Source organism: Phyllostomus hastatus, unplaced genomic scaffold, assembly GCF_019186645.2.
Source record: "Phyllostomus hastatus isolate PE091 unplaced genomic scaffold, TTU_PhHast_1.1 phas_contig_38, whole genome shotgun sequence".
NCBI lineage: Eukaryota > Metazoa > Chordata > Mammalia > Chiroptera > Phyllostomidae > Phyllostomus > Phyllostomus hastatus.
Window position 1 is genome coordinate 18,044,510 of NW_025333869.1, and position 9,236 is coordinate 18,053,745.

Below are 9,236 nucleotides of genomic sequence, written 5' to 3' on the forward strand. Positions count from 1 at the left end.
GCAATTCCCTCCCTTTAGCTCATGTCCAGTTGAGCATATATTAAAAAAATGGAGTTCTTTGACTTCTCCATTTCCTATACTCTTCTTAACATCCCCCTATTTTGTACCTACCAATTATGCTTTTTAATCCCTGCACATTTTCCCCCATTCTTCCCCTTCCCCCTCCCAGCTGATAATCCTCAAAATGATCTCTGTACCTATGACTCTGTTCCTGTTCTGGTTGTTTGCTTAGTTTGTTTGCGTTTAAAATTCAGTTGATAGTTGTGAATTTGTTACCTAACGGTCATAGTTTTGATCTTCTTTTTTGTAAATAAGTCCCTTTAATATTTCACGTAATAATGTCTTCTTGATGATCAACTCCTTTAGCTTGACATCTGGGAAGCACTTTATCTGCTCTTCTATTCTAAATGATAGCTTCGCTGGATAGAGTCATCTAGGTTGCAGGTCCTTGATTTTCATCACTTTTCTTGCCAGTCCCTTCTTGCCTGCAAAGTTTCTTTTGAGAAATCAGCTGATAGTCTCATAGGTATTCCTTTAAAGGTAACGCTCTGCTTTTAAGATTTTGTCTTGAACCCCCAATATTTTAATTATAATGAGTCTCAGTGTGGTCCTCTTTTGGTCCAATTTGGAACTCTCTGTGCTTCCTGGATTTGTATGTCTATTTCCTTCACCAAATGAGGTAAGTTTTCTTTTATTATTTTTTCAAGTAAGTTTTCAATTTCTTGCTTTTTTTTCTCTTTCTGGCGTCTCTATGATTCTGATATTGACACATTTGGAGATGTCCCAGAGGCTTCTTATACTAGCCTTGTTTTTGTTTTTTCTTTCTGAATTCTTGTCTCTTCTGTTCTGGTTGATGCTTATTTTTTCCTTATGTTCTGAATCGTTGATTTGAATCCTGGCTTCATCCCCTTCACTGTTGGTTCCCTGTAGATTTTTCTTTATTTCACTTAGTGTAGCCTTCATTTCTTCCTTTAGGTTGTTGCTGTATTCATTGAGTTCTTTTCAGCATCCCGATCACTAGTGTTTTGAACTTTCCATCTGTTAGGTTGACTATCTCCATTTCATTTAGTTATTTTTCTGGAGTTTTGTTCTGTTCTTTCATCTGGGCCATATTTGTCTCCTCAGTTTGGCAGTCTCCCTGTGTTCGCTTCTGTATATTAGGTAGAGCTGCTTTGATTCCCTGTAAAAGGCACCTGCCTGGATGAATGTGGCTTCTTTAAATCCCTGGTTGTCAGACTTCCATAGAGTTTGATTTTCTGAACGTTCTGGGCATCATTTTGAAATTTAGGTATAATTTTTTGTGATTTCACAAGGGGGTGAAGCGTGTCTATCTATACCTCCATCTTAACTGTAAGTCCCCACCATGCTATGCTCTTCACATGCACATGCATCACATCTGACCCTCACCACCCTACAGGGTGGGCATTATGGTCACTCCATGGTACAGTTGAGGAAAACTGAGGCTCAGGGTCACTAAGAACAGAGCTGGGATGCAGGGTGAAACCAGTGCTCATGGAAAAGCTCTGGTCATTGATATAGTTTTCCTGACCCATTTCCTTAGACATAAAACTGGGCAGCTCATGATTAAATGATAGTCCATGGAATGCTAACATCGCACCAGACACAGGGTAACTCCATAAAGGTTGGGTTATAGATGCAGTTTCCTAAAACCACCAGACACCAGACAGATGGTCTTTGTAGAAAATAGGATTTATTTTCACATTTAAGGTGAACACAAATAAAATGTCCCTGAAGTATATTAATACACAATCAGTAGATTTAAATTATTAAATACAGAAAAATCAAAGCCCACCAAGAAATCCATGTTTGCTTTCTCCCAGAGCCCACGGCACTCACAGGCCCTTTCTGTTTTCCATGCAGGGATTCACCTTGAGCAGGCATGTCTCACAATGGCTTTGTTCCCAGGTTTATCTGCTTCTACCCCATAAACAGCAACAAACCAACGGGATTCACAGTGGCTGGGATAAACAGGCCTCAGCCATGAGACCCTTAACAAAAGCCCTGATTGTGTTCCAGAGGCCAAGCTCTGGAGTTCTGTGGCCTAGGCTACCAACTCAGGTCACAGCACAGAAGAGTTAGTGTCACAGCATTATCTCCAACCAGTCTTGTTAATTAAATTATTCCAATTAGGAAGACATCATTAAACAGCTATACAATAGCCCTTTTTGCAACAACTGGCTTTCCCCCTTGGTCAAGGAAAAGGCAGAAACCTGAACTTGAAGCTAACCCATCACCACCCCCGATACCCAAAGCACATATGAGCTTGGGCTGGACAATCACAGCTGATACCCGATGAGGAGTAGTGACAGGATGTCCACAGAGGGGATCCAGAAACAGGGTCATGAGGCAGGGTGGGCACTGAGTGGGTCCTGGGGAGGTCTGACGTTCTGTAGACACCTTCCTTGAGCACATGGCGATGTTAGAGCAAGCACAAGCATCTCTACGGGACACCTTCACTGGGAGGCCAAGGCAGTCATCTGGGTGACTCAACACACAGGTAGAGCTGCTGTGGGCCTAGCATCCTGGTTTAGCTCAACTGGCCGCAGTCTGTGATGACAATCTTCTTGGTCGTCTTCCCACTCTTGGAGCCAAAGGATTCTATTTTCTTCACAACATCCATGCCCTCTTTGACATGGCCAAACACAACATGTTTGCCATCCAACCTGTGAGGATAGGTGAGCCAGAAATGGCTCAGAAATGGGAGTTAATGCAATGTCAGAAATGGGAGTTAATGCAATGTCAACCAACACCATGGTCACTTCCTTGTGGAACTATCTACCAAAAACAGCAATTCTGAAAGGAATGCACACCAAAAAGCTGGATCTACTCCCCAAACCTGGTATCAAGCCTTGCTAAGCTCCCCAAAATATATGGGAGGAGGAGGGCTCCTTCCAGGGCATGTTCTGCCACTCTCATGCTGTGAGACCTTGCCTGGCTACCTCATCTATGAAAAGTGAGTTATTCTTGCTCTGCTCAGGGAGCTCTTGCTCTAAGGAAATTAAAGGCCTCTGTAAATGGAGCTATTTTAATAGTCATGAATCATGAGGTGAGAGCCAAGGTAACAAGTGTGATGAGACTGTAAGTCCTGAGCAGTTCTCAACTTGAGAGAGTTCCAAAAATCTAAAAGGCAACTTAGTCTAGTGTCAGCAAGGCCAAGACTGGTTACAGACAAGGATGGAACTGCAGGATCCATTAAGGCTTGGTTCCATGGAAGGAGCACAAAAGCAGGCAGAGCCAGCAACGACCTGCCCAGCCCCGACATCCACGTCCCTTCTGGCTTGGAGGCCATCGCCCAGACCTCCCTAAAGTCCTCAGAAAGGGGCTTTATTAAGTCTTAGTTCCTGGCCAGCTGTTGTCCCCTCAACCCCAGCTTCCCCAGGGCTGGGACACAAGGGACTCTGGGCAGAGAAACTTATCCCTGAGTGGAAAATTTACCAGGAAAGACATCCCTAAAAAACATGGGCATGTGGGAAAGAGGGCTGGCCTTTGCTAAGGCCTGATGAAAACTGTGGTGTGACATCCAAATGTCTATCACAGCATTTCCCAAGGTACACTCTGTGGTGGAGGTAAGCCTGGAAAACAACAGGTTAAGCCAGGCAAACAGGTTTCTATGACACGCCACCTCAAGGCCTGTACTCTTTGTACATGTGTGCAAAACACACTGAAAAAAATTCCAGCTGATAGTGACGATGGGAAGCCTAATTAAGACAGAGCTGCCAGAACAGCCCCCATTCTCCCTTGATCCTCTCAGGAACTTTCTCTCTCATACAGATACACAATCCTGGTGAGGGCTACTGTCCCAGAGCAGACCTTCTTCAGAAAACACACAAACCCTCCTTCTGCTGTGACGCTGCCCCACATTCTCAGAGGGACTGGAGCCAGGAGCACAGAACTCACCAGTCAGTCTTTATGGTGCAAATGAAGAACTGGGAGCCATTGGTGTTGGGGCCTGCATTTGCCATGGACAGGACACCTACAAAAACAAGCAGGGGTGAGCCACACTGCCCACAGAGGCATCTCATCTGGGAAGTCACTCAAAAGAGCAGATGGCTCAAGCCACATCAAGAACATGTGAGTCTGAAGAGCCTGGAGCTCAGAAGAGGAAGCCAGGGCCCAGGGGATAAGCACCTCCAGAGGAAGGAAAGGGCCTTGCAGAAGCACTCATGGTAGAGCCAAAGCAGAAGCCCTGCCCCTGACTCTACACTTTTCTACATTGTATGCTGGGTCCCAAAGGTGACACAACACTGGAGTCTGGCTTAAAGGCTCTCCCCCTTGTCAAGTTTCCAAATCACAGTTTATTTTTAAACTGAGAGCTCAGAATGGAAAAGCTCTTGCAAAACCCAACAAACCACCCAAAGCACTGAAGGAAGGCAGGGTCACAATCAGATACTGAACAATCAGTGATCAGATTTTGGCCCCTCAGGCCCACTGGGAAGGGCAGGGGCTGGGTCAAAGCTTGGGGCACTTAGACCAGGAAATGGCAACGCCCCACTCACCTGGCCCCACGTGCTTCAGTGTGAAGTTCTCATCAGGAAAGCGGCTTCCATAGATAGACTTTCCCCCGGTGCCATTGTGGTTGGTGAAGTCTCCAGCCTGTGAGTACAGAGCACCTTCTGAGTGGCTGTCACCTAGAGCTGGCAGGGGACATTGCTGCGGCACTGGGAAGCCCCTAACCCTCTTAAGGCCCACCCCACCAGAAGCTCTTCAGGCAAAGGAGTCAAAAAGCATCGAATTATATAAGGAATAATAAAATATTAAGGAAAATAAGCAAAACTAAAATAAACTTAAATATTTTCTAGTATAACTCTGTTTCCAAATGATTCACTTTTTGTCTGAGCAAGTTTTTAAATGATCCTCAAAGGAACTGATGACCAACAATATGATTCTTAGGGACCCATAATTAATTTCCTACTCACAGCTTTTGGAGAATAAACAGGGAGGCATCCAGGAGCCCCCGATCCCACATCTGGTCTGTGGGGAGCAGCACAGTTGGCACAGAGCCAATTCCCTAAGCTCAGTCCTGTTCTTGTCCAGTATCGTCCACTGACCATGCCCAGTGGTGTCCCTCTGCCTTACAGACCCAGTACAGAGTCCACCCAGGGCTGACATCCTTCCTCAGGCCTCATCAGAGGCTTCCGTGGCCAGAAGAGACCAATGGCTGCCACCCCAGCCCCAGGCCACGGTACCATTTTCCTGAGATGGGACCCTCTCAGGTCCTAGGGATGACCTATCAGCCAGCTGGAGCATTCACAAATGCCAGTGAGGTGTCCCCAAAGAGGGCCAATTCAAGACCCCGGCCTGGCCCCCGGTGCTGCCAGCTTATGCCTCAACAAGCCCCGCAACTTTGGAAGTCTCCACCCTTGCCTGTTGCTGTTCAGAGGAAGACAATAGCCTGGCTCAGGACACCCACTTCAGCTCCCGGGAGATACAGGGCTTGGCTAAGCCTGTCCCGTGCTACAATCTCCCTGCCCCTCCTATGGCATTTGTCACATCAGCAAGCCTAGCCCCAAACCAATAACACCACCATATGATTATAGCTACCAGGGCAGGGTAGAGGGAATGGGGAGAGAATTCAAGGCTGAAAGGACTTCAGAAAGGTCATGATATCCATGCCCTTGCCACAGGACACAAACTCCTGACCTAGCAGCGTTTGACCTAACAGAGGACAATCCCCAAGGAAGCATGGGTCCTGACCCCTGGGGAAGTTCTTGCTGCCAAAAGCTACCCTAAAACCTGACACAGCAATACTAATGTCTCTGACAAATGGGCTGGGCACATGACTAAGGAATATGTTCATTCAACCAAGAGATGCTTTCTCTGCAAAGAGAAACTCCAAGTACAGACCTATATGTTCTCATCTGTGCCCTCTCTCCCTCCTCTTCCTCTTCTCCCATGCCATGTGCTCAGTGTGATACACAGGAGGCAGAGACTGTCTGAATACACTAGTCCTCTAAAGCCTTAAGATCTATCTTCCATGCACAACCACACTGAATGCCAATGCCAACACCCCCTTCACAGGCTCAGCTTTCCCAACTCAGCTGGGCAGGGCCATCCTGCCACTTGCCCTGTTGCTTAACTTCAGGGGCAGGGGAGGGCGAAAGGAGCACAGACAAGTTCCAGCCTCTGAGGGTGAGAGGATAGGCCAAGAGTCATTACAGTTGCCCTCCATTCAGTACTCTGCAAGCATTAAGTACATGCTTGCTCACTAGTCCTCATAGCACTCCTGTGAATGGCCCCATTCTTATCCCCACTTACAGAAAAGGAACCTGAGCAGAGGGTCACAGTACCTGGCACATGAAGGACGGAATCACTCTGTGAAACGTGGAGCCTTTGTAGCCAAAGCCCTTCTCCCCAGTACACAAGGCTCGGAAGTTCTCTGAGGAAGGAAAGGAGAGGCAGGTCAACAGGGTTAGGCCGCAACTCATGTGACACCTTGGGCGTGACACCTTGTTCCAGCCAGCATCCCCTCTAATCCCCCAGGTGAGCAGGGCACAGAAGGCTCTAGGCCCACCCCAAGTCTGCTCTGGCTGTGTGACCTGGGACTAGTCACTGACCTCAGTGGCAGAGCACACAATCCTGTTTCAGGACCAGGTCAGCTGGGCAGGGAGTCCAAGGGTTGTGGCCCACCACCCTGCCACAATGGGCACCAGGAGGAAGGAAGCTGTCCAGGGGAAATTTACATATGCCTTCTACTGATACTGAGACTACTACCAGACAGGTGGGCAAGGCCCACACTGAGGCCCAGAGAGGAACAGAAGGCTGCCCCAGTGCACGCAGTGGCTGAGCCACACATGGTACTCCCATCTGGTCCTCTATTCCCTTGCCCCAATTCCTCTTGCCAGTGCAACCACCTCACCGTGCCCCTCTCTTCCTTCTACCTAGACCAGACTCAGGGCCCCAGGCACTATCTTACCTGCTGTCTTTGGGACAACATCTGCCTTCAGCTGTAGGGAAAGAAGAGGGACAAGGGAAGATGGTCAGTCAAAAGGCAGGTGAAGGAAGGAAGCTCCAGAGTGGCCAAGGAGACTGAGACAGCACCATGTGCCATTCCATTCCTGTTACTCCCAGTCTAAGCAGCTATCATTCTTGCCAGTTGCTTCCTGAATCCAAGGCTGGGAGGAGGCAGGCTTGGTTTCCTAATGTGTGAGGAAAGATCACAATACCATCTGGGCCTGCTTCCCTGCGGGGGAACTGGCAAAGCTACTACATCTGGCCCAAGCACAGGCTCAGGGCCTGGAGAGAGGGTCCAGGGAGGAGTCACTCCAAGATCTTCATTGAGAAGATGGGCAACTGAGGCTGAGAGAGAGGCAAGAAGGGTGGAGGTAAGGAGAGGCTGGAGCCCCATCCAAATTGACCTCTTGCCTCCCATCTTCAAAAGCCACCCTGGCTCCAAACCACTGACATAAATGGGAGCAGGAATGGTTATCTTTATGTTCCAGAAGAGGAAACCGAGGTTTAACTGATGGCCCTTAGTTAAAAATAGGGCCAAGCTTGAAGGCTACATCGACTTTCAGTTACCTTCCCGCTCTGTTACCTTAAGGCCTCTTTGCTTTGTTTTAAAATGGCCCAGGAGTCAGGAGCAGGAAGTGAGTGTCGAACCCGGAAAGGTGGCCGGAGTTGGAATAGGGCTCCTGGCACACTGCCCAGACTCACCATCCCGGGGTCCTACTGGTGGCTGGAGGCCGCTACTGCGCGAGAGGTGGCTTACTCTAGCCATCCTCCCTCGTTCCCCAGAGCCCAGCGAGTGGGCGAGAAGGCAGGGACGCGCGGGACTGGAGCCGCGTTGGGGAGGGGGACGGCGCGCTACTCTAGCCGTACGCAAAGAACGTCACGTGAGCGCCCAGCCAAGCCGCTGCCGAGACACAGACGCCTGACACCCACATCGGAGCCGGGGTCTAGGTTACGATTCCGAAAGAACTTGGAACCGCTCCCGGGCCCTCACCTTCTACGACCTGACCTTCACCTTTCTTGTCCATACGTACCCTCCTCCCTCCACCTCCATTCTCCAAAGTTCCGAGAGGAGATTGAAGGAAACCAATCCGTTGCCCCGTCTTACAGATGGGGAAACTGAGGCCGAGTCCCGGAGTGGGAGGCAAGGTCACCCAGAGAGCCAGGCACAGCGCCGCACCGGGGTCCCGGGTTCTCCCGATTACGTTTCCCAAGCTTGGCCCAGTGCAGTCCAGTCCAGTGGTCTCACCTCCAGCACCACCCGGCCGAGAGGCTGCCCGTCGGCGCCGACGTCCAGGTACACTAGCGGGTTCTGGGCGGAAGAGGACGGGTTGCGGGCGCCGCCGCTACAGGGGCGGGCAGCGGGTCGCAGCGGCAAGGAGCGCGGGGCAGGGAGCAAGCCAAGCAAACGGGAGCCGCAGCGCACTGCCAGCATGGTGTGCGGGTCGGGTCGGGTCGAGGAAGGAGGCAAGATCGGCTGTGCTGGCGAAAAAGACGGCAGCAAAGGTCACGCGCCTACAAAGTCTGGTCCGCGGCGCCGGCGCGCCGGCGTCTTTATTGGTCCGTCAGGCCTCGTGGCCCCGCCCCGCCCCGCCCCCTCCAGGGCTGTCAGTGGGCGACCCCTACCGGCCTCGGTGGGCAACGCAGCCGGACTGGCGGAGCGGCAGGGCGTGAATTATTTGGGACTTCGCCAGAGCCAGAATTTTGAGGGACAGACACGACCTCGCAAAAGGAGACCAGTTCCATTTTGTGAGGGCCCTGCAGACAGACAGAGACCAGGAGAAATGGTGGCACTGAGAGTCAGTCAAAGAAAGGTGGAGAGGAGAGGCTGGATTAGAGTGAGTGATGATGGGCAGAGACAGGCAGAGTCACCACCCATGGTGACCACAGGCTTGTCCTGTCCACAGATGCTTCTAGAGCTCAGGTCTCCTTCCCACAAGACTGGATGTTGGGAACCGCCCTGACTGGTATTAGAAGCTGAGACCCCCGCCTAGCTAGGCTAAGGGAACGCCCTTGAAACCGTGAGCCGGCAAGGAGACAAAAGCTTATCTTCCTGGCAGGAATGCTGTTTCTGCTGCTTTGTTCATAACTGAACCCCCAAAAAGCTTGGTCGGTTAGCCAAAGACGGGTAAGATTCCCCACGGGGGAACAACCCAGGCCAGGCACGATCACTTTTGGGAGGCCCCCCAAAAGAAGGACTTGGGGGGCTGCAGCAAAAGGGGGTGATGGACCCTCACTCCTCGGCTTTGACAAAGTCTGAGTTCTCA

At 50.4% G+C, this 9,236-nt stretch overlaps 1 protein-coding gene across 1 annotated transcript; it reads right to left on the reverse strand.

The window, feature by feature from the left end:
* Positions 1–1,692: 1,692 nt before the first annotated feature.
* On the reverse strand, positions 1,693–8,511 carry PPIF (peptidylprolyl isomerase F). The gene is made up of 6 exons (XM_045842373.1): positions 8,219–8,511; positions 6,935–6,965; positions 6,309–6,397; positions 4,518–4,614; positions 3,919–3,994; positions 1,693–2,684 (listed from the first exon to the last, which is right to left on the reverse strand). Exons 1-6 carry the CDS (start codon positions 8,402–8,404, stop codon positions 2,549–2,551), a joined length of 615 nt encoding a protein of 204 aa, XP_045698329.1. The 5' UTR covers positions 8,405–8,511; the 3' UTR covers positions 1,693–2,548.
* Positions 8,512–9,236: the final 725 nt, after the last annotated feature.

Excerpts from the sequence above, each read along its gene's own strand:
- PPIF (XM_045842373.1), bottom strand. The coding sequence starts at position 8,404 with ATGCTGGCAGTGCGCTGCGGCTCCCGTTTGCTTGGCTTGCTCCCTGCC. Across the intron at positions 6,966-8,218 it reads TCGGCCGGGTGGTGCTGGAG|CTGAAGGCAGATGTTGTCCC; the intron begins GTGAGACCACTG and ends CTTTCCCTACAG. Across the intron at positions 2,685-3,918 it reads TGCACCATAAAGACTGACTG|GTTGGATGGCAAACATGTTG; the intron begins GTGAGTTCTGTG and ends CTATCCTCACAG.